At 34.2% G+C, this 21,809-nt stretch overlaps 2 protein-coding genes across 2 annotated transcripts; one reads left to right on the top strand and one right to left on the bottom strand.

Moving 5' to 3' along the window:
- The first annotated feature begins 920 nt into the window (after window positions 1–920).
- Window positions 921–13,658, top strand: LOC120080135 (SCY1-like protein 2). The gene is made up of 14 exons (XM_039034705.1): window positions 921–1,636; window positions 2,694–2,798; window positions 3,214–3,324; window positions 3,815–3,997; window positions 6,470–6,596; window positions 7,130–7,191; window positions 7,308–7,394; window positions 8,461–8,547; window positions 9,432–9,545; window positions 9,767–9,895; window positions 11,225–11,287; window positions 11,872–12,033; window positions 12,142–12,260; window positions 12,387–13,658. Exons 1-14 carry the CDS (start codon window positions 1,145–1,147, stop codon window positions 13,339–13,341), a joined length of 2,796 nt encoding a protein of 931 aa, XP_038890633.1. The 5' UTR covers window positions 921–1,144; the 3' UTR covers window positions 13,342–13,658.
- Window positions 13,659–13,835: 177 nt separating this feature from the next.
- Window positions 13,836–21,607, bottom strand: LOC120080136 (mannan endo-1,4-beta-mannosidase 1-like). The gene is made up of 5 exons (XM_039034706.1): window positions 21,111–21,607; window positions 18,981–19,175; window positions 17,062–17,184; window positions 15,623–15,828; window positions 13,836–14,945 (listed from the first exon to the last, which is right to left on the bottom strand). Exons 1-5 carry the CDS (start codon window positions 21,441–21,443, stop codon window positions 14,552–14,554), a joined length of 1,251 nt encoding a protein of 416 aa, XP_038890634.1. The 5' UTR covers window positions 21,444–21,607; the 3' UTR covers window positions 13,836–14,551.
- Window positions 21,608–21,809: the final 202 nt, after the last annotated feature.

Genomic DNA, 21,809 nt, shown 5'->3' with positions numbered 1-21,809 from the left:
CCAACTAGATACTGAAGGACATTTGAGAAGGTATCTATTGGTACTGAAGGACGTTTGAGAAGGTACCAAGCCAACGAGATACTGAAGGATGTTTGAGAAGGTATCCTAGTAGCTCGATATTGAAAGACAATGAAAAGGTATCTGAGCAGAAGTACCTAATGTGTGAGGGTACTTAGTGTGGCCACAGGTGAATAGAGTCCGAGATTGAGCAAAATGGTTCTCTCTGGACTAGTAGTTGGTATTGGGATTGTTTTACCCATAGCAGGGTACGTTGGATTGAGAAATGATTTTACTGTTTTATGATTAAAACAGCTTTATATGTTTCAGTTAAAAACTCATTACTGAAATCCTACATGAGAATTTACTATGTTTTCTCGGTCACTCACTGGGCGTAAGCTCACCCCGTTTTCAAATGTTTTGTTTTCCCCCTCAGGTAGCAGTCAAATCCTCTGAAGATAGCTCTGCATCTGCTCTGTCACTAAAGGACCAAAAGACTTGTAACTGTTTGCTAGGTGGTTACTGTTAATATTGTATACATGTTACTATTGTTCATATAGGGACTAGGGTTTGTGGGTTTCGGGACTTGTAAATCTAGTGTTGTAACGACTCTAAACATATTATGTTTATAAGTTAATAAATTGTGGGCCTAAAGACGTCCCGTTGCATATGAATTATAATTGGTATCAGAGTTATTCCGCAAGAGTTATTAGGCACTAAGTGTTAGCCCAAGGGTTGGTAACTATTGCACGCCTTTCTCTAGACTAAGAAGGTGGTCTGGAGCGGGATGTGACAATTGTGCTATTTTTGAAATGTGAAAAGTAAATGAGATTATTTTGGATAATTTCTCCTTTTCTTTCTTAAAGGAAAAAAATAATAATAATAATTTTAACCTTTCAACGGTAAACAGCAAAGAATGAAGTAAGCAGAATAATTAAGGAAACCAAACCACGAAGAGACTGAGACAGAGAAATGGAAGAGCCCCAAACACTGTTGCTTTGATCCAAATTTCCAAATTCTCCATCTCCTTCTCCTTCGAATCACACCCCAAATCCTTCTTCCATTCCGTCAAAATCATCTTCTTCATCCACAATTCTTCGTCATTTTTAGTGGGTCAACTTCTACTGGTCGGTGAAGACGAACAAAAATGGCGTTGAATATGAAAACCCTCACCCAAGCCCTGGCCAAGACCGCCGCGGTGATCGAGAAAACCGTTCATACCACCGTCCAGGAGGTCACCGGACCCAAGCCCCTTCAGGATTACGAGCTTCTCGATCAGATCGGCTCCGCCGGTCCCGGCATGGCTTGGAAATTGTATTCTGCCAAGGCTCGCGATTCTTCCCGGCCTCAGCAATATCCAACTGTTTGCGTATGGGTTTTGGATAAGAGGGTTCTGTCGGAGGCTAGGACTCGCGCGGGGTTGTCGAAGTCTGTCGAGGATTCGTTTTTGGATCTGATTCGAGCCGATGCGGGGCGGTTGGTGAGGCTGAGGCATCCAGGTGTGGTTCATGTGGTGCAGGCGTTGGACGAGAATAAGAATGCCATGGCCATGGTTACCGAACCGCTGTTTGCGTCGGTGGCAAATGTTGTTGGGAATGTGGAGAATGTTGCCAAGGTTCCTAAGGAGCTTAATGGTTTGGTATGTAGAGCCACAATTCGCCGATTTTTTTTGATTTTTTCTTTTCCCAGAGTGTTCTTCAATATGGACTAGTATAGTAAATGCAAAACCCGATTGAGTTTGGGGAGCCTCTTATGTTATTCAATTGAATTTTAGTCTGAAAGTTGTGATAGTAGGTAATTTAGTAAATGCCAACATATTATAGGAATTTGAATTGATTTTTGTGGATACGATGATCACTGAACTTGATGTTTAGACGACTTCTTCACGAGTTTCCAATTTATATGCTCTTGCTTTGAAGAAGTTGTGAAATGATAGAAGCTTGTGTTGTTCCGTCAATTATATATGTGTACCTTCCTTTTTATGAGAGACATAGACCAACCATTTTTTTTTTTAAATGAAAAAAAAAAGAGTAGAAGGCTTGAAAAAGAGTAGAGACGATCCTAATCAAATAGAGCTTATGAAAAAGTTGCTCACCTTGGTACTTATAAAAGTATAGAAGGATCTTGAAAGAGTACACTGAGAGGAGGTCAAAAGATAAGTGACATTCGGAGTTCTGCCTAATTTTTAGGTTTTTTTCCCAGAAGTCTCTAGGTTTCTTTTTGATGAAGTCGATGTTCTATGGAAATCATTTCTTTTCCCGTATTTAAGTTTCGAATGGAATGGAAAATAGAGATGCTAGTGCTTCTTCCCATGGATTGCAGCCTGGATTTGGTAATATTTAGAGAAGAAATGAATATGTTGGATTAGTGGTTGTGCAGATTCTCCAATGCAAGAGAAGCATTATGGGCCACAGCCCAAGATCCTTTTCTAGTATGGTAAAGAGCTCGTTTTGTGGATAAATTATGAATTTAGGACCTAAAGTGATTTTAGTATTTGTGATAAATTTGCTGGGATAGAGCTTCTATGCGGTTTATGGGCCCTTTCATTCGTTGATTGAGAAAACCAATTCTGACATATATTTCTCATATGTGTCATATGCATGATTAGGCATTTGGATCTCTAATCATGTGATGCGTGTGGTTTTCACAAAAGCTTCTCTGTTCTCATCAGCTTGTTCTTCATTTACATTTAATAGGAAATGGGATTACTGGAAATAAAGCATGGTTTGCTTCAGATAGCAGAGTCTTTAAACTTTCTTCATAGCAATGCACATCTCATTCACCGGGCTATATCTCCGGAGGTATCAATTTTATTTCAACTTTTTCTGCTTTGGAATTGGCTAAGATAATTGGTAAAGATGTTTTTCTATAAACAATTTCTTCTCTGTTCAGTACCTCATTGTTTTCGGTTGCTTAAAACCTTTTATTAAATTTCTTGGGATAGTGATGGAGATTTTTTTTGTTGCTCCATTGAGAGAAAAACAACAACCCCCCCCCCCCCCCCCCCCAAAAAAAAAAAAAAAGAAAAAAAAAAAGGAAGATTACAGAATGCCCACATCTTAGACAAGTATCAATCGAGCAAGAGTTGTTGCTGATATTGTATTGGTCTCAGATCCTCAAAAATGGAGACAACATCAAGATTCAATAGCTGCAGATAATTATGGAGTTTCTAATAGATTTGATCTGTTTATGTTGCTTGAAAATATGACTTTGCAGAATGTCCTTATCACTTCAAATGGAGCTTGGAAACTTGCTGGATTTGGCTTTGCAATTCCAGCAGATCAGACTTCAGGTGACATGGCTACCATGCAGGCATTCCACTATGCCGTGAGTCCAATATCCACTGGTTGCTTGTTAATTTTAAACATTGTAAAATGAGAATAAGGGAAACTACTCAACTGTTAGATGATGCCTTTGTCAGGCAGTTGAGATTTTAAAAGGAGGTCAACTCTTTTTGCTATGGAACTTGCAATTTATATGAATTTTTAGTCTTTTGTAATCTTTTTCATTTTATTCACTCTTTATAATCCTGTTTTATTGGTTCGTAAAAAAAGGGAAAAAAAAATCCTCTTTCAGTTTCATGCTCCAGCCTACAGTTTACATGTAACTTTAACATCCTATTAGTGTGTTTTATATCTATAAATAACTGTGCAGCTTTTATCCTTCGTGTTGATGTACAAGCTAGCCATCTTTCTATAATTTCCCCTCTCTTTATAAACATTTAGCTCATACAATAATATGGTATGAATCGAGGATCATCATTGCCAAAACTAATTGAGGCTTCTGTGTCTATGCTTAATTTTGTCGCATTGCACAGGAATATGACGTTGAAGATTCTGTGCTGCCTCTCCAGCCATCTCTAAATTACACTGCTCCTGAATTAGTTAGGAGTAAATCATCTTTGGCGGGTTGTTCCTCAGATATTTTCAGCTTTGGATGCCTTGCTTACCATTTGGTTGCTAGAAAGCCTTTGTTTGACTGCCACAACAATGTTAAAATGGTATTTCCAAGTTCATTCTTTCTAAACTCAATCACCTTGGCCAATGGTGTACTTTGCATTCTATGCTTATATATATCTGATAAGTGGGAAAGTCTCGCCTTGATCATTTTGATTAATAGTTGGAAATTCTTATTTTTCTAGTGTTTCTTCACATATTTCAATTGTCTCAAGTCTCTTGTGTAGAAAGAAGCCTGGTCTTAAATTAAGTACAAACTCTCTCCAGTTTTTAGTTTAGTTAGTTAAGAATCAGTGCTGTTACTAAAGTGGATTTATTGGCCTATAGAATTAGCAAGGGTCTATTTGGTTGGCAATTTGAAAACAAGGAAATCAATAAAAATAAAGTTGTATTTCACGTTTTCAAATATGTGTTTAGTAGCAAATTCAGAAATTGGATCCAATTTAAGGAATAGTACAAATGTGATTTATAATACATTTATAAACCATAAAATTAGTTGTATTTTCTCACTAAATATTAGGTTGAAGATGAACTATTGTTAATTACTTTATGTGTTTTATGTTAATTTTTTTGTATGATTACTATTTTACAATATTATACAGTTTTATCTTTATAATTATTAATACACACGTGCACACATATACGCATATATTGGATAAGTAGTATTTCATTGATTGAATGGAATATTCAAATATATTTTGGATGAGAAGCCATTTTATGGATGGAATGAAATATCTAAAGATATACAAAAAGATGGGCTCAATCATAGGGTTTTCAACAAGGAAAGAAAAACTACCAAAAGAATGCATTGATAATAGCCGATTCAAATAATTCCTTGGAAGATTTTACTGTCTTGGAGTGTTCTTGCATTTCTGCATCCCAGATCTTCACACAAAACCGCTATAATAATGCTAACCATACATGTTCGTGTTCTTTAGTAGCTTTGAATGTGTGATCGATAAGCAACATCCTTAGCCAAACCTTGTGTGTTAGATGGAGGGATCTTGGAGCAATGAAAAGTTTCAAACAAATCTGCCCCAAAAGTTGCGACAAAGGAGCAATTGAAGAAGAGGTGATTTTGAGTCTCACAATCCTGCTGGCAAAGGAAGCTATAAGAGGGAGAGAGGTTTATCCAAAGGCAGCGTTTTTGTAGTCTATCCATGGTGTTGAGACAAGAACGGTTTAGTTCTCAAAGGAGGAATTTAATCTTTTAGGGCAGGGGAACTTCCATATCTTCTTGAGAAGATCCTCGGAGATTGAGGGGTTGACTGATGTTGGGTGGAAATCCAATGACTTTGTGGAGTAAAACCCATTCTTGTCAAGCTTCCAAACCCAAGCATGCAGTCTGAAGGACAAATCAACATAAGGAATAAGTTGTGTGAAAGTGGCCCATTCGACAATTTCCTCATCTTTGTGATTCCTTCTGAAATTCAAAGTCCATTACCGATCCCCAATATTCCAAACCTCAGCAATGGGAGCTTCTCTAGAGTCAGCAATGTCGTTTGGGGGAAAACTATGTTTGAGGGGTCCATTACTGAACCAAGAATCTGTCATGCATGTTGTGGATGAGGCTTCACTAATAATGCAATGGTTTTAGAATATATTATACTTATTTTATTTTTCTAAAAATGAATTGAGTTTATTACGTGAAATGCTATATTTATTAATTTTTTAGAAATCTTTTTGATATAAATCTGCATTTTCAAATTTAATTCAAAATTGGATGCATTGAAACATTTTCCCCCTCGGAATTTGCACTATTTAAATCAAAGAATCTGAAAACAGCTTTAAAAATCACATCTGCCAAGCACGTGTTTATAGATCGCCTACCAAACAAACTCTAATTTTTTTAAAAAAATTTTTATTGTATTTTTTTGAGGTTAGGTGGAACTTTGTGTTTATGACTGGTCATGAAATATTGTTTAAAAGTACGGTTGGAGGTCTACTATAATTTTATTCAGAACATTCTGAAAGTTCCAGTCTGCTGTTGCCCTGTGGCTCATGTTATTGCGCTTTTATTTGTGTGCCTATAATTTTTATTAGTGTGTTATTGTTTAAGGCATGGTTTTATTGTCCTCATTTGTGTGCTACTGTACCACTACCTTTTATTCATGCCTCATGGGACACAAATCAATTGGCTAATCTTTTCAACTTAAGTGAAGTGGAAGTTATTGATGCTGAATTATGTATTTAAACCACATTAGGTATTATTTTGCTGGAAGCTTGATAATGCTGTCATATATTGGTTGGTTTTGTACACGTGTGAATGGTGCAATGAGTCTTTATTTTTGTACGAAGTGTTCATTATAGAGTTACTTTCCATCTCTCTATATGAATGCATAATTGTTCAATAATATTGGTATAGACTGAGAATAATATACCTGTTGAAAGAGCTTTTATATGGAAATGAAAGGTAATTGGCTCAAATATTCTTGTAAGTCATGTCATTTATCGAAGTTCCTAATTCTTGTATTTTTCTTTTGTTTTTTTGTTTCTTCCNCCCCCTTCCCCCTTAGTACATGAATTCCTTAACTTACCTGTCAACTGAGTCGTTTGCTTCAATTCCTCCGGAGTTAGTTCCTGACTTGCAGAGAATGCTATCATCAAATGAGTCTTTCCGGCCAACAGCATTGGAATTCACGGGTAATACAATTTGATATTCCAATCTAATTGATACATCCTCCTTTAGCTTCAAGGGAACTTATGGTGATGTCAGTTGCAAGTGTAACTTTGAATATTTAATACTGTACATGGAAGTTGTAAAATGGAAAGGATTGCACAAATTACGTGATTACGATGAAATCTAGTATGAGATTTGGATTTCATTTTCCTTTTAACTATGTCACTGGTAATGCTTAATGCTCGGTCCTTAACTATCCACTTCATTTCATGAAAAGCTGTGGTGACATACCCAGGATGTTAATGAACTGTCAGATATTTTTTCAGAAGGAAAATTGGAAAAACAAAAACAGAATGGTCGTATTTGATAAATTATGTATTGTTATAGAAGTTTTGATAGGTAGTCAGCCATGCTTTTCATGGAAAGACCTGGAGCCTATATGGTTGATGATTCACAAAAGAATTCTCACCCCCCCCAAGCACCACATTATAGACATTGTTTCTTTGTTTGTGCTGTCGTAGTTAGTTCAAATTTACATTATTTGATATTTTTGCAGGTTCCCCGTTTTTCCGAGATGACACAAGGCTGCGTGCTCTTCGCTTTCTTGACCACATGCTTGTAATTGTTTCCATTTCAGCTTTACTGATGGGTTTCAGTGTTATTGAAAGCAGTTGCTTACAATGAAAGGATAGTTGAAATTGAAAACCTATTAACTTATCATTAATACTTTTCAGGAAAGAGATAACATGCAAAAGTCTGACTTCTTGAAGGCCCTATCTGATATGTGGAAAGATTTTGATCCCCGTATATTGCGGTATAAGGTCTGAGTTTCTGCCAATTTGGTCTATCAATTTGCTGGTTATTCTCATGCTTTCTGATTTTGATTATAATTTTTTTGGCTCTTATGTTTGACACAAAAATTCATCGATTGAATGACATATGCAAGAGGATGTGAAACAAGTTAAATAAAACTACTGTTGGTTGACCAAGGGACTAATGGTCAAGGGGACATGGTCACATGCTACAGACATTATGTTTTTTTTTTTTTTTTGAAAAGGAAACGGTTCATTATATTAATATATAGAGAAGAGCTAAGGCCTGTCTCTTATACACATCTAGATGTGTATAAGAGACAGGAGAAGAGCTAAGGCTCATAGTACAAGAGAGTTATACAATGATCAAAACGGAAATACAAGTGCTTCTATAAGGATCTTATGTTGATATCATGGATTTAAATTCTGTATTACTAGCCACCACCTACTCATTTCTCTTGTGCCAAAATTTTTATCATTTAAGTGGTTGTCCTCCGTGGTTGGTGTGAGATGCATCTAAGCTAGTCTTAGTGCTCATAATTAGAGAAAAGAACAGGAACAACCAAGGATTTATAATAAACTTCCCCAGTTTGTAACTTTGTAGAAATGAAATGAAAGACAACTTTAGTTGGAGAAACTCCTTATGGATGCTACTGCAAGAGGAAGAACCAAAGATACTGTATATTATTTTTTATTGCAAAGATGCCTTATCAAAGAAGAACATCAAAATTTGGAATTCTCAGTGATGAACATCACGGATAGCAATCGTTGTCCCCCCATTCTTTTTCTTCTCTTCATAGGTTGGATTATTTATTATACACACTTAATAATTCAATTTCCAGCCATACACTTGTCTTCCTTAGATGGTGCCATGTTTCACTGTCACAAGTTATCTCATTCCAATTACTCTACACGTTAAGGATATGAATAAGTTCATCAAATGCTCGTACACATTGATTAAACAAGGAGTTTGCTAGTAGTCTTACACTTTCCAACGAATATACATGACATTTAGTAAAGGAATATTCATGAAGTCATTGATCTCCAATTGAGAGTTTTGTTATGTCTTTTGCAGGTCCTTCCACCTCTCTGTGCAGAATTACGGAATCTGGTTATGCAGCCTATGATACTTCCCATGGTACTCACAATAGCAGAGTCACAGGTACAAAAACCTTCATGTTTTCATTATTTATTTATTAATCTTGCCAAGGCTTAATGCTAAAGTTGGCGTTGAAGATTTTATAATTGATGCCCCGAGGGGTTTCATTTTGTGTTATGTACCTGATTTCCATTTACTTTTTTCTAATGAGTTTCCCTTGCATACTGTAGTTCTACTAATAATCTGAAGTTGCCCTCTGTAATTTTGTTTTTTCATTTCATTATTTTTCTTTCCTTGTATTGAAATTTGTGTCTTTTGAGCATTAGGTTCAGATTGTTTTTTGCATTACCCTTGGGTCTGAGGTATTTAAACTAGCCAAGGAGTTGAGATTTAAAAAGATTGATTGTGGATTCTGGAGATTGAATTTCTATGGATTTGTGTGGAAATACATGGATTTAGTGCCTTGAATCTAGTGCTTATTGAAATTGTGATATGTTAGCAGGACTATTTTGTCGCTTTATTTATTCGTCTTATGATAAAAAGTAGAGACATTTCATGGTTCAGTTACAAGAGAGGAAATGATGTTTAGGCGACTGACATACTATTATCTTCTCTCCTTAGTTGATATCTTCCCCTTCTCTGTTCTGAAAAACAGATTTTTTTCCCATTAATGGGATGAAGTGTAGAAAAAGGAAAACTATACCCCTATATCAAGGAGCTTACAAAAATATTCTTTCTACATATAAATAATTAGTACTAAGTGTGAGACGAGGGTTGCCAGTGGTTCTTTTTTGATCAATTGGAGATTCCTTTCTCGTATATTCCAGTTGTTAATGAATGAGTCCATGATGTTTTATGTTTGTTGTCTTCCGCTGTTCATCTGTTTCCTAATTAGTTTTGTTGGACTGTAGTATTGGAACATAAGATTAATTTCTTGAAGCTTGCAGGATAAACATGATTTTGAGGTATCAACTTTGCCATCTCTTGTTCCCGTCCTGAGTACTGCTGCTGGTGATACATTGTTGCTGCTTGTGAAGCATGCCGATCTTATAATTAACAAGGTAAATTCAAGTAATTGTGCTTTTTGTGTGATGATGCTTGTTGGTTGATTTACAAGCTAAAATGTAGCTAATTATATGTAGTGCTCTAGTCCAGATCTATTTTGCTGTGGCTGGTTCTTCAGCCTCCAGTGTTTATATTCCCCTTTCCTCTGTTTTTCAATCTTACTTGACAGCATATTCAAATGTAATTTTTCTCATTTAACCAGTCTGCCATTTTTTAGACCAATCAAGAACAATTAATAACAAATGTCCTGCCATTGATTGTTCGTGCTTATGATGATAATGATGCTCGCATACAAGAGGAAGGTCTGAGGAAATCAGTTTCCCTTGCTAAGCAACTTGACACACAGGTGAGAGCTCCATATCTTGTGTTTATGATTTCTTTCTAGTTTATCCCCTCAAACCCCTTCATTATGGAAATACATCGAGAGCTGTTTTTCTTTTTGTTTTGTTAAGAAACAACTCCATTGATATATGAATCCTCCAAAGAATGTAAAGAAGATTTCTATTAGAGGGAGTACAACAGATGTGGCCAATTTGGAACAAGAAAATCAAAGCTGTGTGGTCTTTTAGAGGTTGATAATCTTTACGTAAAAAAAGAGCAATAAACTTAGAAGATTCAAGAATGTCTTTCATCGGCTTTGCTCTGGTTTTGAAAATGCAATCATTTCTCTCTTCCCAAATCTTTGTCAAAACTGCACAAATGACGCTAATCCATAAGCTAGCCTTGTGACCCTTGAAGGGGTGGTCCAAAAACAATAATTTGATCCAATCCATAGTGTATAGAGGGGGAGCCAAGTTCCATCCAAAGGCACTGAAATCTTTTGTCCATATAGCATGAGCAAATTGGCAATGGATGAGGAGGTGATTTACTGATTCAGAGCTATTCTGACATGGGCAACACCAGAGAGAGAGAGAGAAAACCATGGCATCTTGCGTGTAGTCATCCACGGTATTGAGACAAAAGTGGCAAACTTCCCGTAGAGGAATCTAATCCTTTTTTTTTAATTCTTCAAAACCTTTTCTAATATTGAAATGGTAGTTTCTGTTGTCTCATCAAGTTTTTGAGTATTATCTGGTTTTCAAACTCTGAAATGAACTCACGAGGAAGGGAATTGACATATGTGACAACCCACCAAGAAGCTCACAAGCTTAACTTGAATGCACGACAATTTATACCTAACAAGGAACTCTTACCTCTATTAATCCCAAGCCTGAATTTCTTTGCAAAAAGACGACAGAAACGGATGTAGATTAACGAAGGTGCTTTCCTACCCTAAACCAAGATGATAGTGTCATTTGCAAATTGGAGGTGGGTTAGATGAACTAGCTCCTTAACCACCTTAAACCCATCGATCACACCCTTCTTTGATCCTGAAGGGACTAGTCTAGTCAGAATATCCACCACTAGGATAAAGAGGAAGGGTGACAACGGGTCTCTGTCTCAAACCTCTCGTGGGCCAAACACAGGACTGCACACCTAGAGCAATTTTCCCTGTCATTGAATCTGTAACTACATTGATACGTATTTTCTTGTCTAAAAAGGAAATCAACGTGCAATAAAATTCATTATTTCGATTAACTATGGTAGCATATATTATCAATGGTTATCTGTTTTGACCTTTTTTATGGTATGCAGGCTTGCATTCACATTTACTTAAATTATCGTGTTCTTACAGCTAGTGAAACAAGCAATTTTGCCTCGTGTTCATGCTTTAGCTCTAAAGACAACAGTTGCTGCGGTAAGTATGCATCTGCAGTTCTTTGTGGCTTTTCATGCTTTGAAGTTCTTTACTGTTTGTTTATTTATTTTGGTTGGTTGACATCTTTTTTTGTAATTCCCCCCTTCTAATGAATTACCATCTGCTGCCCACAAAAAAAAAAGAAAAAAAAAAGAAAGAAAAAAAAAAGAAAAAAAGGAAAAATAGAAAAAAGTTTATTTACAATAGATTGGTACATGGTCGCTTTTTGAAGGCCACGTTGACATGCATTACTCACCGAAGATCCCTGCTTCTTTCTGATTATTGCTTTGCATTACCGAAGAAGTTAGGAAAAAAAAACGAGTGTCTTCGTGGTAAATTAGCATTTGTTCTCTGTCATTATTGATTAATGAATAATGAGTATCTGCATGCATATACACATTCTAGCTTTCTCCCGTAAATGAGTGTTTGTGTATATATAATTTAATCTATCTTGGTCTAGTTATTGGTTTTCGGTGCGCCAGTGTTATCCCTACAATGAATTGCACTTCACTGCTGAATTTTGTTACGTGTTTTACATAAGTTAAGATGTGAGCGATAATGTTGGCTTTTCCTCCTATGTACAGGTTAGAGTCAATGCTTTGCTGTGCTTTGGAGAATTGGTTCAGACGCTTGATAAACATGCAGTTCTAGAAATCTTGCAAACAATTCAACGTTGTACAGCTGTGGACCGATCTGCTCCCACGCTCATGTGTACCCTTGGGGTTGCAAACTCAATCCTTAAGCAGGTACTTACCATATCTAGTTCAACCTGTTGTTTGGAAGGATACTGTCGCCAAAGATTTTGTGCATTAATTGAACTAATTTACCTTCTGTCAAAAACTCGTTCTGTTCAGTATGGAATCGAATTTATTGCGGAGCACGTTCTTCCTTTACTCACACCTCTTCTTACAGCCCAACAATTAAATGTTCAGCAGTTTGCTAAATATATGCTTTTTGTCAAGGACATTCTCAGGTAATATTGTTAAACACTGCAACCAACATTTGTGTAGTGTTTGCTAAACACTGCACATGCATGCGGCCTCGGGGTTTTGGACAGTCTTAGTACATATCTGATTCTAACAGTGTTTTTCCATGGCAGGAAAATTGAAGAGAAAAGAGGAGTCACTGTTTCTGATTCTGGAATACCGGAGATGAAATCCACTCTGGTTTCTAATGGCGCACTGTCCCAATCGTCAAGCAGAGCAAGTGATACCGTCGTTCCAACTATAAAAAGTCGACCTGCTTGGGATGAAGATTGGGGGCCTATTTCTAAGGGACATACACCCCCTCATAATTCTACTAGCAATATCTCGTCTGCTCCTGCTGTTCTTGGTGGTCAACCCATAACAGGAAATTCTATACAAACAAATTCTGTTGTGACAACATCTCTCTCTAGTAATCAAACTGTTGCATCCTGCCTTCCAGTGAATATTGAGTGGCCGCCCCGGAACTCTAGTGCTGGTGCACCCAGAATAGCTGATTCTGGGATGCAAGCAACTGCTGGAGCATCATCCACTTCAAACTTGGATGACGTGGACCCTTTTGCTGACTGGCCTCCACGCCCTAGTGGATCATTAGGAGGTGCTTTTGGAGCTTCCAACAATGGGGCTGTTGGGCCATCCATGAACAAATATGTAACTAGTTCATCCATGAGTACACCAAACAGTTTGAACTTTCAAACGAACAGCAATGCCAGTTGGACCGTCAACAACAAAAATACTGGTGAACCGATGAGACAAAATCATGGCTCTTCGACTTTCAACTCAAGCAGTCTGGTGACTGGGGCCCACAATTCCCAAAGTTCTATTGGATTCCAGAAGCAAAACCAGGGCATATCATCTCAACATGCATATGATGCGGACAAAAAATTCACTGATCTTGGATCCATATTTGCCCCGAGTAAGAATGAGAATAACATCGCACCTAGACTTGCCCCGCCTCCCTCAACTACTGTTGGTAGGGGAAGAGGAAGAGGGAGAGGGGTTTCATCAACATATCGTTCTACTCAAAATAAATCATCATCTGGACAACCTCCCCTAATGGACTTACTGTAGTGGGTGAATTCTATGTTTATCAGAAATATTTGGAAGATGCAGATGTCTTTTGTAGATTTGTCATCTTGTGGCACCTAGAGATGGATTTGATGAACTGCATATCAGGTATGAGAGTATATTTTTTTGACCCTTGCATGTAAAGGTTAAGTTGGGGGTGCGAGTTGATATTAAAGCGGTTATTGTGTTATGCCTGTAGCTGATTTTTGATAAATGCATTTTTTCTGTTTATAGTCAAAATTTGAACTAGTCTATATCGAAAATTTTTTATGCCTCTCAAAGTGTATCATTCATATATAGTCCCACTCCCAGTTTGTGACTAGATTTTGAAAGACAATAAATAAAGGAAGTTGAAAAGAGTATGTATGATTCATGCCTTCACGATGCTTCAAAAGAGTTTATGCGCTTGAGCTCTCTCCCCTATATATTATATATAGACTTCTCTGCTGTTCATTGTTTACCTTCAAAGCATTAATTATAGACATAAGATATTGGTGTAGTTATAAGAGATGAAGTTCTTGGTTTTAGAAAAATCTTTACTATAGATTATCCACAATATATAATATGCAGTTCATGAAAATGTAGCTTTTAGCTAATCCTTGTCATGAGATGATCAACTTAATACCTACCTTTAAGTTGTTGATGGGTAACAGGATGTGATTGATGTTGGGTGAGAATGCATTCAAAGTCGGTTAAACAAGGGGATGATCGTGATTTTGTAAGGGATGACAACTATCTCCAATAATAAGAGGCCTTTTGGGGTGAAACCAAAAACAAAACTATGAGGGTGCATGTCCAAAGTGGACAATATCATACCATAGTGGAGATATCTGGAGTTTCGTCGTCCCTAACAATTGATTTTTATTTTATTATATTTCCTAGTAGTACCAATTATCACAATCTCTCTCCATCTCCCCCTTTCTCCTCCCTCCTTTCTTTGATCCCTTGTATCCCTCTTGCCCATTTTCTTTCCTTTTGAGAATTAGAAGCTTAAAGAGTTAAGCCATGAAGAGACTGGCATAAATAGTCATATCAGAAGGAAAATAAATATTTTTATTTCTAACTAATAAACTGACTACAAAGTGCCTAGCACTTGGACATCCACTTGGAAAGCTATCATTTGCCATTACTCTTAACCCATAAGCCAGTAATAGCATAATCCAACCTATAGTTCAGCTTAACCTAAACTTATTATTACAGTCTGAACACGTATTTAGTATCTATTGTTGAGGTGATGTTGAGTTTTAATGTTGAGGGCAGCCATCTTGTTTGACTGTTGTGTTATAATGGCATTTGTCGAAGGATTCTGGGGAAGAACGATCTCGTATCCATCGTAATACGACTCCATTCCTTCAGCCATAACTTGCCAGACCAGACCTCCAGCCATGGTTGCTCCATTTCTTGCAAGGTTGTAGATAATTGAATAAACCTTACTTAAGAATGAATCTCTGTCTCTTACATTAGATGTTTGGTTTTGGCCTCTGGTTGACTTTCCAAATTCTTCAAAAATCAATGGCTTCTTTAAGATAGTCTTGGAGTCTGTCCAGTGAATTGTTATCCATTCCTCCAAGAATGCCATTTTGGTGGCTTCACTTTGCCCTGGTAGCCTGTGACAATGGAAAACAAATTAAGATGCTCTCTCTTCTTGATGTTTAATTTGATGGTCGGGCCTTTGTTTGATTACTGTTTTCCCATTTGCTTCTCTGACTATGTTTTGGCTCAATGCATGCTTTAGGTTCAAGCATTTCTCTTTACTGTGGTTTACAATAGAAACGTTTTTCCCAGACGGGATGTTTGACTCAAACAGTTGGAGAAGTTGAGGGAATGAAGTTGTGAACTCAAGGAGTTTGTGGACCCATGATTAAAAAATATCAATTTTGTCTTATTAACTGTTTACACTTTGGGTCCTTGGAATTTATAATTCTCCATACTTTTTGATTACTCTTAATATTTCTCATTTACTTACGAAAATAATTGTTAAGACTCTAAAACATCAAGTGTCATGTTTATGTGACATTCTCAAGATGTTAATAAACTATTATAAACATATCGTCTCTTTTGTTAATTAATTTCAACAAATCAGCAAAGTAGACATAACTCAATAAGAATTTTCATGGCGGTTCAAATCTCCCTTAGGTCATATTAAAAAAAAACTAATGTTAATGAGAACTTTATAAAATTAATTAGCAAAATTGAGAATAAAAATTAAAAGATTATGGAAGCCTCAAAACACCTATGAAAATAGGATATTAGTGATGTGAGAGAGAGGAGTAAAAGAACTGACCAAGCATCAGGATATGCATGAATTGTTGCAAAGTCTATGTCTTTGTTGAGATTATTAGTGAGAAAATCTGTGCCAAGTCTGTAACTATTTGGGTTGGATTTGATTTTGGTTGGGCTTGAATCTCCACAGAATCCTTCCATTCCAATTCCCACCAAATGTTGTTTGTCAATTGATTTCACATAAGATCCCATTTCTTCTACCCATCTCTATCATAACTCACCAACACAAAATTATTTAAATTAGAAACAAAAAAAATAGGGAGCACAAAATTATAACAATGACCACATTTCTACTTGTCATTAATGAATAATGGTTAAAAGACATTATGACATACAAATAAGTCAAATGTATCAGTTTTAACTTGGTTTAGTGAATGAAATATTAATGATCATTTTAAAGGTCGACAAGTTAACTCTTTTCTTTTGTAATAGTTGAACTAAAAAAAAAAAAAGTCTGTGATTACCAATTACATCAAATATACTAGGGATGACAAAAGTCCTCGTGGTGTCAGATCCCCGCGGGTACCTGTCCTGAATCTTCGATTTGACTAGGGATGGGAGTCAAATCGAAGATACAAAAGAGGTCCCCGATCGGAGATGGGGAGGGTATCCCTGTCCCATCTCTGTCCCCGACCCAAATTCTTTTTATTATAAATATATACATATGTATATATATGTGTGTGTGTATATGTATCTTATCTACTGTTTATATATATTGTTTTATTTTTTCTTAATTTTCATTTCAAAATATAATTAATTTAAATTTTTATTAAATTTATAATTAAAAAAATCTAAGATAATTTTTAGTTATTAATTTGATAAATTAAATAATAATAATAATTTGTTATTTAAAATATTTACCATTTCAATATAAATACCAAAATTTAATTGATTTTAAATAAAATAAAAATTAAAAATGAAGATATAAACAGGTAAGTTTTCGTGGGGACCTAATCTCCGAATGAGGATTCCCCGACCCCGACTCCCCAAAATGGAGAGTGGGGCGGGGACGGGGATAACAAATCTCCACAGGGACAGGGATGGTGAATCCTCCGTCCCACCCCGATCCTATGGACAACTCTAAAATATACTAGTTCATATAAATTAGATTCCATTTAATTACTATTTGATTTTTAATATATATATTTTAAAATTAAGCTCAAGAAAACTACTCGTATCTATAAATTTAAAAAAGTTATCTTTATTTTTAAAATTTTAACTAAGACTCCAAATGTTTCTTTTGAGATAAGTTAAAATTATTATAAGTAAATTTGGACGAAGCAAACTTAGATTTCCGAAAACTAAAAACTATAAACGTTATAGTTATAAATGAAACCGAATCTTAGTTATGAATATGAAAAGTGGTTAACAAATTAGGGACGTCTAATAAAAGTGATTAAGAAGAAAAAAAAAAAAAGGAATGAATTATTGGAAGCTTACATTGATAGTGTTGCCTGATGAATCAAGTTGACAACGTGGTTCATTCATAAGTTCCCATCCCATAATCGTTGGATCATCCATATATCTCAAACCACTAATTGTGTTCTTCCTTGTCAATACTCTCTACAAAAGTTGAATATTATTACTCATTAAACAATTGATTCAAAATTGAATTAGTTGTTCATGAGTTTTACACATAAATTAAGTATAATTAAATTGTATATCTTGTCTAATCAACTTAAAAAATTTCTAATTGTCTTCCTAAATATTTGAATGTTGTTGCTTGGCACATGTCCTAGTCAAAATTTGAACATGTCCTTGAACTATAGAGAAAACAGAAACATGAGATTTAAAAAACGTTAAGAACATGCTTTTTGTCCTTGAATTTTCATAAAAACCATTAATTCAATCTCTAAATTTTAATTCTTCGTAATAATCTAATCTTGAACTTTAGTACTAAGAGTTTAGTTTATATACTTTAAAATTTAATTTCTTTCAATTTTGTAATAATCTCGACGGCAACATGTTCTGAAAAGAATTGTACAACAATAAATCCTAACATCATGTCAACTTTTATTACGCAACAACATAGAATAAACACATTTGACCCCAAATATGTTGACTAATATAGATAGGTAAGAAACTTAATTAAACTTTAACGATATATTTTCATAATTGAAACTAAGGGTGTTCTTGGGTTGGTTGGTTTGAACTGAATAAAATATTTTCGAGAAAATATATACCAAATCAAACCAAACGATGAATGTTCGATTCAGTTAATTTTATTTTATATATACATATATATAAATAGGTTGGTTCGATTTTGGGTTCAATTCTCAAATCCAAAATTGAAGCGAATAAAAAATTTAGGGTTTCTTATCCTTCTAAATCCGAACCGAATCGGTGCTTCAGCAAAAAAAACCAATTTTCTATTTTTTTTCTATTGAATTTAGTTGGTTCTAGTATTCACCCCTAATTGAAATATCATGGACAAATTTGTTACACATAGGGATGTCCACGGGGTAGGGTGGGGACAAGGAAGCCTTCCCCATCCCCGTCCCCGTCCCCACCACCCTATTTCAATCTCCATCCCCGCGAAATTTTTCACGGGGATCAGGTTCCTTGTAGGAAAAAAAATTTCTATTTGTATTTTTTTGGTTTATTCATTTTGTAAAATTTTATACTCCTTTATAAAATTTTATATATTAAATGGATCATTTTCAATACACTTTTTTTTTTACTAAAAATAAACACTATTAAGATTTCTTAATAAAATAATAATTTTTTTATATGCAAAAGTATAATTAAAATATCTAATCCTATAACTTTTTTTTAAAAATAAAATATAAATGTTATAAATTTAAACTTTCAATTTAGATATTTAAAAATAATAAATCTTGAGTAATAAAAAATATATACATGTATTGAAATATAAAAACATTTAGATGGAAATTAGAAAATAATTGTTAAAGCATTTTAAAATAAACTAATTAAAATTAATTAAAAAAATTAAAATAAATTCACAGTACTCACATAATGTGAGTTTATATATGTGTGTATATATTTCATTATAACAAAATATACATATATAAGAAAATAATATATATGTATATATATACTATACATGAGAAAAAAGAAATTTATCGGGGTAGAGACGAGATCGGGGATGAGAAATGTATTCTCTGTCTCCATCTCCGTCTCCGTTTCGTCAACGGAGAGAAATTTCTCCCCTCTCCCTCCATAAGATTTCTCACCTTTTTGAGGGTGGGTCCCACAAAGTCCCAACCGTGTAGGGTAAATGAACAACTCTAATTGCACACATTAGAATTCAAAGACTAATTAAATAGTACACAAATAAAGTTAAAAGTTAATTAGTATATGAATAAAAATATTAGTTAAGATAGGGTATAGGTTGAAACCTGAACATGGTTCTTGTAGTAGCTCTTGATAAGTTGATTAGTGTAGAAGTCATCGTCATTATAAATATCAACGCCGGCAGCTTTGGCCCACCGTACATACTGTTCTCTTCCGCCGTAGTCTTTGTAATTATTCACCAAACTCAATATCATTCTAATTCCATACTTTTTGGCTTCACATATCACAAAGTCAAGTCCCTAACCATTCAAAACCACATCGTTTGCTTAAAATCTATAATTTGGAGAAAATTAAAATTTAAAAATATGTTTGGATTGATTTTCTAAATGTTTATAAACATTTTTTTTTACTTATAAGCACTTAGAAAGTCAATCTAAACACAAGATTAGTCTCCATTTTCTTAGAAGTTCAAACTTTGTCCTCATAATTTGATAATAAAATCCTCGAAATAACATTTTTTTAAGGGTTCGTTTTATATACTTTTATTTAAAATTTAAAATTTTGGATTCTTTTTTAGTACTATAATGGGTAGGAGATTCCAATCTATTAGTCGCTAACACATGGTATATACAAATTGAGCTACACTCATTTGAGCAAAACTATGCCCATTTGTTAATAGATTTTATTTTAAAACTAATTTGTTGGTATAACATTTTTAAAATTCTATAACTTCTTTGAGAGAAAAAAAGTACGCTTCGTTTGAGAATGATAAATTTTTTTTGGTAATTATTTCAAATGGTAAAACTGGTGAAAATATTTTAAGTATAACAAATATCACTATTTATTTATTTGAGAAAAAAACTTTTTTTCATTTTATATTTTTGATATTTATGTTTGTTTTCTTTGCATTTCTCTATTTTGGTGTTCACATAATCTTGAGTTAAATTCTAAAAAACAGAATTTCCTTTCGAAGGTTTTTTTCTAATTTTTTAATTGGCTTACTTTTTACAATCAGGATAGAAAATAGATTATACAACATAGAAATTTATGAGTGAAAACAATGTTAATAAACTTTATTTTAAAAAGTAAATATCAAATGATTTTCATGACTTTTCCAAATTTATGTTTTAATTTTTCTTTTAAAAAAAAATGGTCAAGATTTTAAAAGTGTAACAGATCAAGTTAGTTAGGCAAAGAATGCACGGATACACGTAATTATCAAAACATTATCTTTAAGGAAAAAATAGAAAACCAAATCGAAAAGATTATGTAACTCAATCTAATTTATTTGTTTTGTTATTTAATTTTATTTGATGTAACTTAAAAGATTAGAGATATAAATTAATATTGTCAAATGAAAAAAATTATATATTTAAACTATTTATAGAACATGTTTATATTAAATGGTGATCGAGCCCATTAACTTCCTAATTAAGAAATAGGATCCAAAATTCGGAGGTCAATATAATAATAAGAAGAAGAAAAAGAGGAAAAAGTTGATTTTGTTGCGTACTTTTCAGACGTTTGAGAGTTTCCAAAATAAAATTAATCCTAAATATTTAAAATAATAGTTATATATACACGTATTACAAGCAATAATAAAAAATTTACCCATGACATTGATTGATTTACATGTTTAATAACTCTCTAAATTTTTATAGGTTTCTATCTATTTGTCTTTATAAATTCTTTTAACTTTAAATAGTATCAAAGAAATTTTGAACCTCTACCAATTTTCAATTTTAAGTATTTTATACTTTTTTAAAAATCAATGATTCAACATGACACAAAATTAAAATTTAAGAATTTATTAAATATAGAATTCAAATTTATATCAAATAAATTAGTTAGTATTTAAAATTTTAAAATAGATAAGAGATTTTATCTGAAAAAGAAAAGTTTAAGGGTGTATTAGATTGATAAATACAAACTTAAAAACAATGAGTCTAAACTTGTAATTTTACTTTCTTTTAAAAAAAAAAAAATCTTGGAGTGTATACTTAGCTACATTATTATTTTTGTACATCTCACTTAAGTGTTCAATCATAAATTATTACGTGATAATTTTTTTTTCTTTAAGAAGTATTATTCTTTTCGTTTATGATTAAAAATAACGAATATGAGTGTATCTTGGCTCCATTAAATATTACCGTATTTTAACTTATGAAATTATACCTTTACCCAGGAAAGAGAAGAATAAAAAAGAGGAAAAAGAAGAAGAAAAGAATAAGAACCTGAAAAACTATCTCATCATAAACGCCGGGGGAGATTTGGAGGGCAGGGGAGCCGCCGTCGGCGAAGGCCCACGTCCGGCAGACGGTGAGGGCGGCAGAGGCGGCATCGTGGAAGACATTGGAGACTTTGTGGCGTTGGTTCGGGTCAGCGGCGACGGACATCATCCAGTAAGAGTTAAAGCCATTGAACACAAATGGAGAACCATTTAACTGAAAATGGCCGTCTTGAACTCCGACGAAAGCTTCCGGTGCCGGAGAAGGTGAAGAGGAAAGACCGCTTAGGATGAAGAAAACTTCCCATATCAACCACCTCATTTTTCTTTCACCATGCATACACCTTTTTCTTATTTTGATGTGAGAGAGAGAAATTTTTATTTTTGTTTTTATTTGTGATATTTTTATAATGAATCATCTTGGAATATTTATAACAAGAGAGATTAACTCGTGGAAAAAAGTTAATTTCAACATAATTCATAATCCAATATCGACTTAAAATGTTAATACGTGAATCTCTACCTCACATATTGTTGTCAATTAAAGTAATATTAACACTTGGACATAGCTCAAAACATGCGTTAAAGACATGTAGTTATAAGCTTGAATTCTTACTCCTACATGTATTTTGTTAACAAGATTAGAATCTCTGACTTCTAATTAGGGGTATATGTATGTATATTGCGCCCTCTCCCCCGTTGAACT

The sequence above is a fragment of the Benincasa hispida genome, chromosome 6, assembly GCF_009727055.1.
Source record: "Benincasa hispida cultivar B227 chromosome 6, ASM972705v1, whole genome shotgun sequence".
Taxonomy (NCBI): Eukaryota; Viridiplantae; Streptophyta; class Magnoliopsida; order Cucurbitales; family Cucurbitaceae; genus Benincasa; species Benincasa hispida.
Note: the sequence above shows the minus strand (reverse complement) of the source record. Positions and strands in the feature narration are given on the sequence as shown.